Raw genomic sequence first — 17784 nt, 5'->3', positions numbered from 1 at the left:
CCCTACTCCCAGTTCTCTTCTGTCTGCCAAGCCCCGATAGCAAATGACGTGCCCATTCTGTAGCACAGTATAGGCCTCATCTGTCCTCCTAACCTCACTCAGCCCTATTATATCCCATTTAATGCCTTCTAGCTCCTCGAATAATACAGCTAGACTTCCCTCACTAGATAACGTTCTAACGTTAAACGTTGCTAAGTTCAAGTTCCAATGGTGGCCTGTCCGTATCCAGAGATTCCTAGCACCCTCTGCTGCTTTGCAGATCTGACCGCCGCCATGGTCAGTTGCTCCGCAGCTGGTGGGGACTGAGGGCCGTGAGTTAATTGACGAATGCCTACGGGAGGGGGTGGCCAGATACTGCACCAGGGTGGCCAATCCTTCTCTGGTGAGATCATCGGTGCGTACCGGCGTTAAGCCGGTACGATCAGACAGTAGTGGGAATGCTCCATGCATGTCTTCCTTATTGTTGTTCAGCAGCGTTGGCGGCCACCCACCACGGAGCCCAACGAGGGGACGCTACAAGTTTACAAATGCTGAAACCTGCAGACGCCAGCCGTACAACGCCACTCTAACCCAATGCGCCTAGACCAAGGCTTTGGATAACATCGATTCCCAATTAACGCACGTGGGATATGCTGAATGTTTTCTTTAGGCCATGTGATGATGTGAAAATTAAGTATTATTAGCATGCAACAACCTCATGATGTGACGTGTTTATCTATGTAGCCGGCTGAGGAGATAGCTGTTTTCTATGACAACCAATTGACACGGTTTCTCTTATACGCATTTGCAGATGTGCAGCATTTAGTGTTTAATTTGCTATGCTTGAACATTAGTTATAATTAATTTCTGCAACATGTATCTAAAATTCAAAATTATATAACTATCTTTATTTGAATGCTGTGTATTCTCATCCGTCACTGTAGTGGTCATTTATAATACTTATATAGTATACCTTACGGCGTTCACAGTTCACATGCTGTGCTCTGCACAAAAAGATGCAGAAAGAATGGTATGTATGTAATACACCTCGCCACAGTACAGATATGTAAATAAATACAGTGAAAGCTCGTTGATTCAAACTTGAAGTGGACTTTAATATTGTTGAATCGAATTAGAAGGTGGGTGCTAAAATGAATGAACATTCCACCACACAGTGCGGGCAGAAACAGAAGAAGCCACTTGTGAACTCGTTATCGTCAACTAGGTGCCACTATCCGTTTGTGGCAAGTGATTTCATAAAAAAAGAAAAAAAGTACGGCTTTTTGTTTGCATCTGCTTAGTAGACTAGCAGTGTTGTATAGTTGGCTCTCTAGCTCTGCTAAAAGGCGTTAGTGCAAAGCACGAGGGGGCACACATAAACAACGAAGAGTAGAGTTTTCTTGCAGGTGTACCTTGAATGTTTCCTACAGACAGAGTACAAGCAGAAAAAAGTCAGAACAAAACAAGCAGTGTGAAATAAACACAAGAACACACCCTTCAAATGCCGTGTGGCCACACTGGCGTTTTCCAAAATGCTGATCCCGTTTGGCCAAGCGTATAATACCACGGACGCATGGGTCAAAGTGCTTCTCATAGACTCTTTCTGAAAGACGCTTTAAATCATGAGGCCAACTGGTGGACACATTTTCTTAAAAAGCAATAATCACTTGGAATTATTAGCCTGCAATATAAAGCACCACTTTTTAGGCACATGTGAGCATAATAAAGCAAGGGATATTTTACGTTAATTATTCATAATTAAAATGTTCATTAAAAGTATGCCTTGTGTGAACACTCTTAACTCAAGTTCTGCTTGTTAAACATTTTTCACTTTTTGCAGGCACATATAAAAAGCTTTGGCCTGTGCAGTAAACCAAAGCAAATAAGATCTGATAAATAGTAAAAACATAGTAATTAAATAAAAAATAAGCACTAACACTAGGGTCGCCTTCGTATAACAGGCAGCTATACTAAGTTTTGTGGCACGATTTTGCTCATGAAGGTTCATGGCACGCCTAATATTGTGATAAGGAAGTGGGCCAAGTACTAATCAAGAAAATGTTAATTAGCAAAAGAGCTACGACTGTTCGCGTACGGAAAGAATGTCAGAGATATAAGTTTTGAGAAAACCGACAACAAAGATTTGAAACAGGTGCAGTGCTTACACAAGATCCTCGGGGAGGGGGGGGGCTAAATACTAAATCATCATTATCATCATCAGCACCACTATGTCCACTGCAGCAGAAAGGCCTCTCCCATGTTGTGCCAGTCATGTAACTCGGTCCTGTGCTTGCTGCTGCCATTTTATACCCACAATCTTCTCAATCTCATCTGCCCACCTAACTTTCTGTTGCCCATAACCCGCTTGCCTTGGGAATCCAGTTATTTACCCTTAATGACCAGTGGTTATCCTGTCTACGCGCTACGAAATTCTCAATACCTGTTGCTAGTTCCATCGTGGACCTTACTATTGTGTGCCTCTTCTCTAGCGCCAACTCTAATTTCTGTTCGAGCTTGTTTTGCAGCAACAGTGACATGACGAGATGCTTTCACGCTACTGTGCTGATCGTTTGTGAGGCACGCTTTTCCAGTGTGCACAGGTCACCCGACGAAGTGTTGGTGCAGGAAGAAAGACATTAGCTCACTTGGTGAGGTGGTGACGCCTTCTCTTGCGCCAAGCCGGTGTCAGTCCCGTGTTTATGAAACGTTTTAGGGATTTTTAGGTTTTAAATAATGCAATTATTTATTGGTTATTTCTGTTAATTTGATTGTTTTAAACCTTGTTCGTTCATTTCAACCCTGATTTGAGCATTTTTTAGCCTTGTTATGACCTAGTGAGCGTGAGCGTAATCACGCCATATGAGATGTATGAATGAACGACAAACGAGTTCCTTTATATGATCCGAACTTATGAGCCCCTAAACTACCTCAGATTATTTTTCAAATACCCCAAGGGAACGCGCATCCTGTACAGAATGCCATTACGATCAGTGACGCACGTGTTGCAGCGCTACGAGCCGCCGCTACTACACAAATTCGAAGAAACAATCCCCCCAACTCCCCGGGCCTTTTCGGCCTCCGTGTGACGTTGAGAAGTTAAATCTGACGCGCAGTGCATTCATGCTGCTATTGGTCGGGCAACCGGTGTTTTGCAACATAGAGTTTCAAATAATAATAATAATAATAATAATAATAATAATAATAATAATAATAATAATAATAATAATAATAATAATAATAATAATAATGTATGAGAGAGAGAGCTCTTTATTGAAAAACAGAATTTAGCCGGCGTGTGTATGTCGCTGTCTTGCTACTCTGCGTGGGGAAGGGAATTGGGACTGAAAGGCAGAAGAGAGAGGGAAAATATTAGGAATTAAAATGGAAAGATAAAAAAATGAACATACCGACATTTTTTTGCCTCTTGGGCGGGCACGTGTTCTGACAGCATGACTTCAGTTTTCAAGGCGCCCCTATATACAGTTTCTCTAGCTGAGCGATATTGTCTAAATACGCCAATAAAAGTTTCATCGCTTGCCTCTGTTGCGTGAAGTCGGGGAAAGGGCTCAGGACACAATCAACTAATAAAGTTCTTTGGGTTAACAGATGCATGCAGTGCTCATAGAGCGCACGCTCATCGGCATACGCTCGGTACTCAAACAAGAGATGTTCTACAGTTTCTATGGAGCCACAGTTATTGCAGAATGGACTGTCTACTTGACCGAAGCGATACCGTAAATTGTTTCCATAAGCACTGCTGAGACGGAGACGGTGGTAGAGGGTTTCCAGGTGGCGATGGATTCGGGATGGGAGTCTAGTTAGAACTGTGGCAGTTTGGGCTAGTTGGTATGGCATGGCGATAGTTATAGAAGTGTGGCAGCTTGGGCTAGTTGGTATGGCACGACGATAGTTATAGCGCGAGAACCAAACGACGACACAGAGACAAGAAGGACACGAAAGACACAAGCGCTCGTGTCTTTCATGTCCTTCTTGTCTCTGTGTCGTCGTTTTGTTCTCGCGCTATAACTATCGTCATAGTTATAGCGCGAGAACAAAACGACGACACAGAGATGTGGGTAAACTCTATGCTTTGCAAGCATCTGTCCGCGCTATTTCTTGGTCATGTTGCCCGCGTGCGCCACCTCCCTACTGCACATGTTCTCCTAGTCACGCACAGACCGCACGTGCACCTGCATGCCACACGAGAGCTGGAAGGGGTGGGGGAGTGATTCTTTAAGGGGAAAAAAATAGAAAAATTGGCAGATCCCCCGAAACAGTGGGAATCGAAAATATGCGAAGCACGAATGGGAAATGTTGACATGTCATTTTAAAATCAGCACAACGTTACAAGGTGCAGGTAAATGATGCCGCACATGACTTCCGTGTCATGATTATCATGTTTGCATGTGTCGTTTACCTTCGTCATCTTTTCACGTCACGTGATAGCAAATTTAGTATATGTAGAGCTAGCGAAACGGCCGCGAGTGCATCATGAAGGGCCCAATATACTCCAATGTAGCGTTGACGCGCGCGCATGCTGCGCACAGCGACGCTACGTTAGCAAAACGCCAGGCGCGACTGCAACGTCCGTCCACGCGGCCCGACGTCAACCGGCGCAAAATGCGACACGCTGCATTTCGCGCCGATGCGTTAACCAGAGAACACTGCATCTCCCTCTTTTCGTGATGGATGGACGCCGGAAGCGCTGAAACATGCATGCGTGAAAGCAACGCAACGCGGCGCGCGCCTGCCAGTGTATGGCAGGACCGGCGCCTGGCGTGGCAACGCAGGCGTGACGCGACGAAATGAACGCCGGTGAGCGCGCGAATCGCGTCAAGTCGAAATGTATTGCCACCTTGACTGTGGCATGTAGTCATGTTGTTTCATGACACGCATATCATGATTTTCATGTTAGGGTCTGTGGCTTGTGTTCGCCATGCAACAATGCAACACCATACGAGTTTGCAACATGCCATGTGAACGAAACCACCGCAAGAGCTGCGGGACCATGAAATGTAAATCATGACATACATGTCATGATTTTCATGTTATGACTAGTCAAATATGTTCTTCATACAGTGACGTTATGGCATACCTAGTTTGATATTGATACCATTATCGAAACGGCCAAGAGAGCTAAAAGTCGTAGGCGGATAGATAGATAGATAGATAGATAGATAGATAGATAGATAGATAGATAGATAGATAGATAGATAGATAGATACGCTCAACGTCGCAAAAGTTCGCTAAGAAGTGGTTCACTTTTAAAAGTAAGAAAATGAGTTGTGGGGTGCACGATAACTGTCTCTCATGTGAACTACACGTCAACTGATACACTCCCGGGGGAACGGAGACTGAAAAGATAGTAGCAAGGTAAAAGAGAGAAGATATGAGGGAGAGAAACACGAAGTAAAAAAAAGTGGGGGTAAATGGGGGAGGAGAAAGTCCAGGAGAAAAGAAAAAAACTCTCAAGCATTTCCCCGAGGGTGAACATGGTTAAGTGCGAATACACGGGGCGATGCTATGAGGGGTATTTATTAATTCGCACTATTATATTTATTAATCACACTATGGTGTCTTTATGGTGTAATGGTTCCTGGGAATCGCAATTTGATCACACGGAGAGTTTACGTTAACTCACTGGCGAATGCCAACGGATTTTAACTTTACTCCCCCTCACGGCCCGCTCTCGACGGGAGACTGAGAGAGAAGGCGGGCGCGCGAGAGAGAGGGGTGCGCGCGCAGCTGCAGCGAGCGAGGAGAGCGGAGGAGCGAGCGAAGGGGGAGGGGGGTATAAGGCGCGTTACTGACACCGATATCAGCGTCGCGTCCGTGGCTTATTCGGTAGAGCGTCGCACTGCGGCCCGCCAAGTCCTCTTTCTTTTAAAGATAGAGAGAAGACTGCGGACGCCGCCGACGGCGGTGGATGGTTTGGGGTCGCTTATAAGGTGTATTCACACTTAAAACTCGCGTGATGGCAGGACAAACGCTCGGAGGGGCACTCGGCAAGTGGGCAAAGCTAAAGCCACTGAGGACGTATAAATAAAGTTGTTTCCATCCATCCATCCATCCTGGCAAAGTGGCTTTGGGAGAGGATACTACCGGAGTGTCGCGAAGTAAAGAGCAATAGCAGCGATCACCGCTTTTTGATAATCAAACGCGTCAAACATCCGCTATAACGGCACCGTTTTGAAAGATTCGTATGTCTCTGGGTTCGTTGTTCACTGGCGCATAATAACCACTCCGCCACAACTGAATTTCTACCTCTGGATGATCTAGGGGTCCTCTAAGAGAGGCCCTGCTTGTTTAATAAAGTGCCTATAGAGAGAACACGTTTTAAATAAAATATTCGTAGGGTAACTGATACAAGCAAGGAAAGAAGGAGGAGACAAAATAGGGCGCCAAATGGCATACCAAGAAGCGATTAGGTGAACATAGCGTGGTGCTTGGTTGAAGGAAAGAGGGGGTAGGAAAGGGCCCACTGTAGACGAAATATGCTTTAGCAGAGTGTGACGTCGCCCAACGTCAGCAATTTCCGGCTGTGTCTTTGTTTTGATTGGCTGTGTTTTTTTTTATATTTTACGCTAGATGAACCGTTATATGGCTGGTACTCTGGTAGAGCTATGCTGGTAGAGGGATCTGGCGCAAAAAGATAACTGCAGAATGTCAATAAAAAATGGCAGGATATCCACGGAGTAAATGATAAAGAGAGGGGCGAAGCATCCGGCCATCCATTCGTTCTTGCTCCCGTCCGTCCATGCGTGCGTCTGTGTGGCTGGCTGCCCGTGCGTCCATCCGCCCGTCCGTGCATTTGTTCGTGCATCCGCACGTCCATCTGTGCGTCCGTCCCTGCATTCGTCCATGCATCCGCTCCTGCGTCCGTCCACGCGTCCATCTGTCCGTGCAGCCATCCGTGCGTCTGTCCACGCATCTGTCTGTGTATCCGTTCGTCCACCTATTCAACACTCCAAGTACCACCATCTCGCATCTTTTCATCATATATTCCTCATATAGAAGCACCGCCATCCAGCGGACATTCCAAGGACTGACCGAGAGGAGGCACACGCACACTTTCTTACGGCTTGCGCTTCGGGTCTACTTCCCACCTTTAACAACCTCGAGTTCTTGCCATATACTAGTTCACTGCGGCCCAACGCTCGCTAAACCTTTCTAAAACCAAGGAGGTTACGCCCAGCGAGTATAACGTAGCAACCCTTTCTTGTCAGATAGTGCTCAATGTACATGCCAATGGCTGCTAAGGGGGGATGAGAGACAGGAGAATTTGGCTTTTAGTTAACGCGCACGCTGCGAACTTTTTATTGTTCAACAACGCACAGAAGATATCTCCCACCGGCACCACCTTGGAGGTCAAAATGTAAGACTGGTTGCACACTACTACTACTCCGAGTACGAGGGACGAACAGGTGTCAATATAGGGAGCTTCGCCCCTAATAATGCCGTAACTATGTTTTGCCTCTATAGATGCCACTGCGAAGCAGCCATATCGGCGTAAACACTAACACGCTCTTTCAATTTTCTGATGGCGTCAACAACACTCGTACAAGGAATGTGTTGCGCACGCGCGTTGGTTTGATAGTGAAGCCAGATGTCATTATCAACGTTCATACGACCGTCTAGTGATGTGTCCGATACCGTGAAATGTCATTACTATTTAGAGTAGTGCAGCATCGTGAGTAGTGTGGGTGTTTAGGAGAGCCATGTCGAAAAGCCCCAAGAACAACCGTTCAGCGGTACGTAGAAGCCATAACCAGAAATGAAGCGGAACAGGGAAGGCAGGTAAGTTAATTAAGTTAACCTGCGGCAATTGTCGATCTGCATTTCTGCGCCCTTGTCAAAATGTATAGCGTAATGACGCCCCTCGTTACTTTATTCACTAGCTAAACTTTGTATAGCACCGGTTGGCCAGGTGCGGCGATTGGTCAGACTTGACTGCTGACCTTTAGGGTGCGGGTTTGATGCCAGCCGTGGTGGGCTTATTTTCAATGGAAGTGAGATGGCTATGGCGCCGTGTACATAAATTTAAGTGCACGCGTTAAGAAAACGCTGGTGGGATACGCTATGGGAGCATATTTGAAGGCGCCAAAACTTTCGAACACTTGATGTCCTTTACAATGTGCTGAAATCGCAAGCCAAGGTCCTTTATCGTCTCACCGCCGTCCAAATTCAGTAATTGTACTCCAGAATAATTCGAATCACTTGCCGAGCGCGTGTCTCCTTATAAGAAGGATTCATGAAGTCGCTATTCTAGGCTTGTGAGGCGAAGACTCGCTCAGATTTCTTATTAAGAGTTGTGAATACTGTCACAAGTTCAACATTCGCAGAATACACGTGCATCACCCTGCGTCGGTAAAAGAAGCTGCGCAAGTGGCAAGGAAAGCGTAGCATGTAACGCCGCCCTGCACTCGCCAGCATGCATGCTATACGCCACGGGACCGGCACGAGACTCGATGGAGGGGGGGGGGGGGGGAGACCGATTAAGCATGATACATTGTTGCCGAGAATTTAGTTTCTGAGTTTACTGACACAGGTTCACCCTAAATAATCTTTTTACATTGATACACAACAGCCACCACAGCCTCGCTGTATGAAAGAGAAAGATAACGTCGTTTGCTGGTTGTTTATGAACTGTCGTCATCTTGTTCGCCGAGCACGGTGCATAGTATATAATTTAATAAATAAGTTACTCGTAACAATATATAATATATAGAGTAACGGCACAAATATTCATTAGCATTTTCGGTTGCGTGTAACTGTTGTTTAACCCGAACCTCTATGCCCCCAGAATTAACGTAGGGACAACCTTGCATCACCTAGCAAGCTAGGGCCTAGAAACCATCTAAAAGCAATTAATTAGCCTTCCGAATCGTCCGGGTTCAGCGTTTCAAGCCTACGTGGCTTAGTGTAAACTTCGGCATTTTTTTTTTATGTCATCCGCCGCGGAGGAGCAGAAAATAGGTTGCACGACCACTGACCGAAAGGTCGCGAGTTCGATTCCTGCCCCGGTGGTCACATTTCGACGGAGGCTAAACGGTGTAGGTCCGAGAACTGTGAGATGTCAGAGAAGACCAGATGCTTGAAATTTCCAATGCTTGAATTTTTTTTTGCTTGAAAGCCCTCCAGTACGGCATCGCATAATGACATCTTGGTTTTGGGACGTTACAATTGTATGTTTTTCATATTAGAGAGTTTTAGAATACCGTTTGCAAGCGCTGCGGGCGTTGCGGGCATAGCGGGTTCCATATGATATTTTAGAATAGCGCTTGCCCTGTTGCAAACAGCAACGCACGGTCGCGGTGACACCGTAGCCTCAAAACCAGCGCTTGCGGGCCACATGCGGGCCGCGATCGCCGCACGCATTTTCGGATTTCCTGCGTGCAGTCCGCGAACGCCGACTCGCGTTACGACGCATGCGCAGTGGCAGCGACCGCACCGCAAGGGCTCGCGGTGCGCTATTCTAAAAAACTCCCTATTAGCTCAAAACGCGTTTGTCGATCATAGAAGAGAAGAATCGGTCTAGTTTTTTTCTTGTTTTTGTTTTTTGAAAACTTCGATTTAGTTTGCCAGATCAGTAACATATACAGACACTTTTCGCAAAGGCGCGACGCTCGGTGAACTCGGAACAATTGTTCTGAAATGCCGCGGCTACAATCGCGGTCGCTTGCTCGCTGCAATAGGTGTGCGAATAACCACAAGCCTGATGACGTTTCGCTTTGTTAAAGCAGCTTGCCGCGCCCACTACTGAACAAAGCACAAGCGCGATACAACGCTGTACTCGAACACTGCGTTGTCTTGTGTGCTCACGCAAAAAAAAAAAAAACAAAAAACAGGGGTAATACAGCTTGTCTTCAGTCGTTGTCAATCTCGAAGTGTGGAGACCTTTGAAAGTTGTCCGGCGAAAATCGTGACGGCACGCCTTTCCGAGGAAAAAGTGCGGCCGCTCTAGAAAGGGTGAGGCCTGCGAGTATGTTCGAATCAGTGCGACAGCTGCCCCGCGATGAATGCGGCGAGCGTGCTCGTGGTTATAGTGGTGGTGCCGCTTCTGTTTTGCGTTTGCTGCTTAGCTCGAGAACAAGCTCCTTTCACGCTAACCGTGCTGCACACAAATGACGTGCACGCGCATATCGAAGAGAGCACGAAGTACGGGGCCATGTGCAGCGACAAAGATAGGAAAAACAAGACCTGCGTTGGAGGCGTCGCTCGAATCAAGACAAAGGTCTGTCTGTGCATGCTTCGTCAAACTTTATTTTCACTACATTATATATGCGTGAGTTGTCAAAGTTTAACAAGTGATCTGGTGATTTATGCATCTTTTTTTTTTTCACGATGTTCTGGCTCAGTTTTGAGGGGGAAAAAAGGAGAAGTGAGGTACATTTTTTTTTATCACAAAAATGTCAATTCACTTTTAACGCTGTCTCTATTTCAGTAGCATTTACTGTTATCCTCGCCTCACTCACGCCTGGCATACGCGTGCGGGGGAGGGAGGCCGGTTCCCCCACAATCATCTGAGATGGGCACCAAGTGTGCCCCACACCTTCACTTCATTATCTTAAGCTCAAGGTTACGGCCATGGGTGTCCAAGGACCACTAATGTTGCATTGCAAAAGCTGTTTGCTTCCCATTATCACCACCAGAAAGACGGAGAATAAAGGTAGACCGCCGTGGGAAACACGTCATTATTTCTTTTTTTTTAATTCATTGAGAAGCTTACTTTCCTTTGAACCCAATCGAAAATAAAGGGGTGGGGGACTATGGTTAGACTTGGTCCCCCCCTATTTTTTTTCTGTGGGAAATACTTCTTAACACTATGACTACGAGCTGCATGCTTATCGAAGTCATTGCTTCTGTAGAATCACATTTGCTTTCCTTTCTGGCAGCTACGACGTATACAAGCCGTAGTCCTCGCCTAAGCTCATGTTATTGTTTTTTTTATTCCAGGTCGAAGAATTGAAGGCGCAATATCCAGGAGCCTTGTTCTTGAACGCTGGTGACTTCTTTCAAGGAACCGCGTGGTACACCGTGCTGAAGGAGAAAATAATTTCGGCTGTCATGACGAGAATGCATTACGACTATGTGGTAAGAGGACGCTGTCTTTAAATGCATGGGGGAAGAAAAAAAAGAAAACAAAACGCGTACGTAATTTCGCAAATACGAACATCGATTAACTGAAGGCTCATAATGCAAAAAAACTGTTGAAGCTGCTAAATTATATTGTTAATTGCTATGGTTTTACGTGCCAGAAAAGCTTTGATCAAAAGGCATGCCTTAGTGCGGGACTTCGAATTAATCGTGAACACCTGGTGTTCTGTAATGTGCACTTCAATCGAAGTATACTGCGGTGTTATTGCACTTTACCACCATCGAAATGTGGCCGCCGTTGCTGGGAATCAAACTCGCGCCATGGAGAGAGAGAGAGAGAGAGAGAGATGCAAGGAAAGGCAGGGAGGTTAACCAGACGCACATCCGGTTTGCTACCCTGCACTGGGGAGGGGATAAAGGGGAGAAAAGAGGTTGCAGAAAGATGAGAAGGTACACACAATCACGAGCACACTCGGGGAGCACACACAGTTTACAGGCGGTCGCGCCATGGAGAGCGGAGCAAAACGTTACCTTCTGAGCTGCCACTGGGGATGTTAATCTGCTTGTATTCATAAATGTCACAGCTGTAGTTGTACGAAGGATGATTCTCAGAAGAAGAAAAAAGTGAACGGACAGACGCACGGATGGACAGAAGGACGCTTCGCCCAACTCATCATCATCCACTCCGTGGATATGCTGTGACACCGTTTTTATTTACATGCAATGCAATCATATGACCTTGAAAACTGGCTACTATATACGACGACGATACGGGACGTACGATTTACGGCGTACGTAACTTTGCCCCTAAAAAAAAAAAAACATTGTTCTATAACGTGTATATACAATCACACCACAACAACTCTCGTGGCCCGTCTTTATATGATGATGATTGAGCATATGTTCAGAGGATTCACGATTTACTGAATTTAACCTCTGGAGCAAGCTCCTTCATCGTCATTCATTTCGTGGATGTGCGGGATTTTTTTGCTATGCTTTAACGCTACAGTTTACTTGTTTGTATGTAAGTCTAATTTAGCAATGTAAGTATTAGTAATGCGGATTCAATATCAAATATCCACACTGATTTTGTAGTCACCGAATTTCACCCTTAATATACCTGTACCATTAAACGGAACAGTAAACGTGAAAATAACTTTAGATAAAAAGTTCTGAGGACCGGAATTGTGGTGATTCATTTTGCAAGAGATTGTGGAAGGCTGATTTCGCCGTATACGTGACTTCTTTGTTAGTGCTATCGCGATGTAAAATCTAGGGCCACAACATGCAAGGGGCGTTACAATTTCTTGTTGCCAGATACGTTAAGCGTTGTCATACCAGAAACCAAGTACCGCACTGTCGTTTAGAAATAAGCTGTTACGGTCACTGCAAGTCATTGCACCCCGAATGCTGGAAATTTGACATTTAAAATGGGGACGAGAACCGCATGCAGCTGATTGATTTATTTTCTCTACCCTCCCGTTCCAATCGGAGATGTTAGTTGAAAAATACTCCTGCATACACAGTGTGGTGGCCGTAAGACTTTGGGTTTAAGAAATGCACTTTCTTTCGCGCCCTTTTGCAAAAAGGGTATACAGCGTATCGTGCTCAGCCGGATACATTTGGTGTAACAGAACAGGGTGCGCTCGCTATCCCGCCTGCGTACGCCGCTGGATCGTTTGCTGTTGCATAGCTCATACTAGTTGGAAAATGATATACCAATATGAAAACGCACAATATTCAATTCTATATATACAAAGGAACAAGAAGCACGCATAACGAGCGATTGTTCTTGCGTGTACCTTTAGTTTCATCCATGTCGGTCAATTCTATACCACCATGCATCAACGTCTTGCCGACGGCATTCACTATTATGGTCAAGTTGCACCCACACACACGTGCCTTGATAGTATAAACGCAGGTTGGGTGTTCCACGCAGCAATTAAGTCAAACTCGCGTGTTGTCAGCTTGTAAAGCTGCAGCGTTTAGGGTCGGGGATTACAGTTAATATGCGCTATGTCGTTTAGCGTATAGTTCGCGAGGTTCTAATTTCAAGGTGAAAGGGTGGGGGGGGGGGATGTGATGTCCTTTTGTAGCCTGATACGTTTTACGAAAAGGAATTCCCAATTAAGAATGTGCATATTCAGCCAAGGCAGATGTGTTTATATTTGCAAACGTGTTGAGGTAGATTACTGATGCCCCGTTGTACATCAGTTAGTCGGTGAAAGCGTAATACAGCCGAACTTTGCGCGCTAGAATTACTAAAGCCAATTCTTGCAGTGATCTCAACCGCGTTCAGACACGTTGATGTGTTCTGGAATTTTTCGTTAAATATGTATGCTTTTCCCGCATTCAGTGTTAACGCGATAGCGTTGAAAAGCTAATTTCTCAGAAATTCCGGCATTAATGTCGTTGTCTTAACGAAGAATCATCATCTTATGCGTGACCGAAAATGCTAAAACGATGCAAATTAAATAAATTATTGAAAAATTTTGGGTCATAGTGGGACGGAACCCGGGTCGTTTGCGTGGCCAGTGAATATTCGGTATGCCACACCGCCACGCCTCTGCTTGTGAATACATGAAAGATAACTTCCTCTGCTTCAAAATGCAGTGAAAGTAACTCTCATGTTTCAAAAACACGCGCGTTCTGTATACATGCTTCCCAATATAACATGAAATATGGCAGTAATAAAATACGGGGTACAAGCGCCCATTGCCATCTGGTGTCAGAACAAGTGATTATCACAATGACTTTGTTTTTTAAAGCCAGTCACCCACTACCAAAAGCACACACGCTATTGCGCTTATTCTCTTAAGGCCATGTAGTGTGCGTAGCAAGTTCGAAAAGGTTTCGTACACCAAGTGTTTGAAGTAAGCGCTGTGCACAGATTATCACTGTTGCGTTCAACTCTTAAAAACGAATCTTTAGGGTCCCTTAATTTTTCTCTCTCTTTCCATATATCTACATTTTCATGCCTCTTCGTCTTTAAGTGGTGCATGTACTTACATAATATTTTAAATGAAATAAACTTTATTTTCATGGACTCTACGTAGCTATAACCTAATTTACGCAGAATTCTGTCGCTGCATGTGGCGTTAGTTTGAAATTCATGTTTCCCTTTTTTGTTTTATTGATATTATTTTCCGCAAAGTGTACTTTTATTGTACGGTATATTGTACGTCGTATGGTTATACAGATGTAACTCATGTTAGTAATTGATGTCTTGTACTTTGTAAGGAAGCTCTGCTGCATTAGGATTATCTTTACGTAATCCTTAGAGACTCGTTGGAGTGAGATGTGAATGTAGTATTTTTGCTTTTGTGTGTGTGTGTGTGTTTGTTTGTTTGTTTGTTTGTTTGTTTGTTAACAGTCACGAAAGCTCGTCACATGTGGATCTGGCAAGCTTTCATGTTATTGAACTACAGTATCTTTGTGAGATGATTACAGTAGCGTCAGTCAGACATCCTCATGCCTTTAGCTTCTGTGCCGTTACTTTTGTAATTCAAGAAAGAAAAAAAGAATCTGAATCTGAATTTCACTCGTTGCATTCCAGTGCCTCGGAAACCACGAATTCGACGACGGACCGGAGGTGCTCGCGCATCATCTGTTGGCCTTGCAACAAGCTAACGTGACAATAGTGGGCACGAATACGGACTTTTCCGAAGAGCCGGCTTTAAAAAATATCACTCTTCCAAAATCAGTGACGGTACGAATTAACAACGTATCAGTGGGAATTGTCGGAGCCGTACTTCCGGAGACAAGATTTTTGTCAAACACTGGTAAGCGGATGTAAAGTACTTTGAGACATACTTGCATTTTTTTTTCTGCACATGCAACGCAGCGCTTGCAACGCTTTGATTTAAAAAAAAACCTCATCTTGATCCATTGGGCGCGTAATGACTGCTACTGTTTGTCTGTAGATAATTAGCTAATATTTATTACTGTTTATAGAATGTTATAAATGTTAGCTAATGATTTACAGGCAAACTGCAATTACTTCTTGTTGCACACAAACCGAACAGAAACTGCTGTCTTTATGTGAAGTCCAACGATGCACGGAAAATTTCTACATTCTGTTATAATTGTGCTTAATTAGCAGGCAATACTAGGCTAATGAAATAAAGTAAAATAAAGCAACGTTCGTGGTTGTTTTTCTTGCGTGGAGTGGCACCCAGGCGCTGTTTGTATCTTACCTGTAGTTAGAAGGCGAGTAAAATAATAAATTAACAGATAACTAACCTGCCATCCTCGGGGTACACTAGTTACATAATTACACAAAATTATTTAATTTTTCATAACACACATTGAAGTAAAACGCATGAAAAGAGTACATGAAATCGGTGAATAAAAACGTACCTAATACGTTTTTACTGTGCCATCGTGAAATATGACTATAGGTTTACGCGTAACTAAAATGTTCAAAAGAGCAAATACAATTTGTCTATTGTGGCAAAAGCTTGTGCTGCACAGGAGAACTTACACAGGGTCACTCAGGCTAGCGCTATGTCAAGAACTGCGTTAGCGGACAACAATAGGTGCATTGACGTCCACGGCAAGATACTGGGCTTGATTACCTAGAGGTTTTTTTTTGTTTTTTGCAGGTAAAGTGAAGTTTGAAGACGAAATCACAGCCATCAAACAAGAAGCAGAAAATCTCGAGAATAAAGGAGTAAAAGTGATTGTGGCAATAACGCACTCGGGATACCCAAGGGACATCGAAATCACGAGACAAGTCAAACAGTTGGATCTGCTCGTTGGTGGACACACGAACACCTTTCTGTATCACGGTACCAAATCGCCTGAATTTTCTTATCTATATTGGCTGGACGAACGATTTTAGTGAGGAAATCTGAACGCAGATTGGAAGTGAACTATCACTGTCCAAATTTTCAGTGGAGTCGTTGACGTCTGGCCACAGGATCACCTTTCCTAGCTTCTCTTTTCAACCTCTCCTGCTCATTCGCTCAGAGGTTAGTGTCATGTCTTAGTGTTGCGAATATCTTCCAGTGACCTAACTCTGCGAACACATAAACTATTAACGAGGGAACGCTATTTTGGACATGCATTGAAATACAACGAATCCCGCTTATGCAAAGATTGTTTCGTACTTTTTCTGCACTAGATTTCTAAACCGAGACGAAAAAAAACCGAAATACAAGACACAGACATGTTTGCTGGTGTGAAAGTTTAGTGCATCAAAAGTACGACTCCATGCAACTAGCTTCTTACGAAGCATTCATAATATTTACCACAAGATAATCAAGTCGTAAACTGGACTGATCGGTGTGCCAATGCCTGCCTAAAGCAGCATCTTCAATTACATGGCTAAAATAATTGTTGGCACTTATCCAATCACTTCAAACACTAAAAAAACACGTTATTTAGCACGTTAGTTCTATTTCAAAATGATGGGAAAATAAATGCACATCCCATGTCACAGATGTTAGCGTAAACCACCTTGTTTGTTGTGTTAAGATACTAGTCATGCACAATTTAAGAGTACATAAATTAATTCCTGTTTTGCTACATTGTTAATAAACCTACATTGTTAATTAACTTTTTATTTATGTCAGACTATCAAACGTTAAATTAATACTTCCATTGCAGGTCAAGGCTATCCAAAGGAGAACACCCCAGAAGGAGATTATCCTACTGTCGTAAATAGAACCGATGGTAGCGTAGGTCTTGTCGTGCAAGACTATTGGTTTGGAAAGTTTTTAGGTTTCTTACAAGTCAGCTTTGACAACAATGGAAAAGTTATCAATTGGACGGGAAATCCTATACTGTTGAACAGTTCAGTGGAAGAAGGTAAGACGCAAAAGAAACTGAACTCTCTGACACATGGCAAATCTAACCTTTTCAGAATGCTCTGTCAGTGTCTGATATGGTCTCAACTTTCTTTACGCAAGTTTTCACACGTATAGAGCCCATCTGATATGACATGGGCGTTTTCGCTAAAAATAAAGGTCATATTTGTCAGAGCTCACATGTAAAATGGGACGTTTGATCGATACGTCGGTAGGACTTTCTGTAGTGATGAGAAACGCTGGTATGTGATTAAGAAATTAACTTCAGAAGAAATTTACAATACATGCGTCTGGAGAACAGAGGCATGTATTATTTTGAAAATATATCTCAATTAAGTCCACAGCTATAGATTACTTTCCTCGAGAATGACATTGGAGATTCGTCAAATCACAAGCTTCTCTTGAATCTGCGTGGTTTTTCATTGGGCGGAACGTTCAGAGTGCTGATGTTCTGTTGAAAAATGTATCGCGATGTGTAAGATCGAAAAAAAATAAAGTAAGGGTAAATGCAGTACTTAATGTCAAAACAAGTTATTCAATACAACGGGTGACGTTATCTCTTCAGTGCCAGTAAAAGGCTGCGGTAAAAACAAATTTTAAAAGTAGCGGCCGGACGGCTAATTTATAGGAAACCGGGTATTGGTTTACGAGGATGTAAGCTGAACGCGCAGTGCCTGCTTCTGTCAGTCATATGGACTGGGAGATAACAAACATGACAGGTTGTCGACTTAGGTTTGTCACAAACTCAAGATGACGATCCAACACATCAGCCTCTTCAATGTGGGAAGTGGTTCATGAAGGTCACGTGTGTAGCTTAAGTTGATGAAACAAATACAGGGTGAATAAGAGATAGAGAGGAAGAAAAAAGAAAGGCAGGGAGATTAGCCAGAAGGTAGCC

At 44.1% G+C, this 17784-nt stretch overlaps 1 protein-coding gene across 1 annotated transcript; it reads left to right on the top strand.

Moving 5' to 3' along the window:
• Window positions 1-9989: 9989 nt before the first annotated feature.
• On the top strand, window positions 9990-16923 carry LOC142795502 (protein 5NUC-like; the record flags this gene model as incomplete). Its single annotated transcript, XM_075886067.1, has 5 exons — window positions 9990-10213; window positions 10936-11073; window positions 14633-14858; window positions 15681-15866; window positions 16687-16923. Coding segments are annotated over exons 1-5 (1006 nt in total), but the record flags the coding sequence as incomplete, so codon positions are not given.
• Between the last annotated feature and the right edge of the window lie 861 nt (window positions 16924-17784).

This window comes from Rhipicephalus microplus, unplaced genomic scaffold (genome assembly GCF_043290135.1).
Source record: "Rhipicephalus microplus isolate Deutch F79 unplaced genomic scaffold, USDA_Rmic scaffold_704, whole genome shotgun sequence".
NCBI classification, from domain to species: Eukaryota; Metazoa; Arthropoda; class Arachnida; order Ixodida; family Ixodidae; genus Rhipicephalus; species Rhipicephalus microplus.
This window is presented reverse-complemented; position numbering and strand designations above follow the sequence as displayed.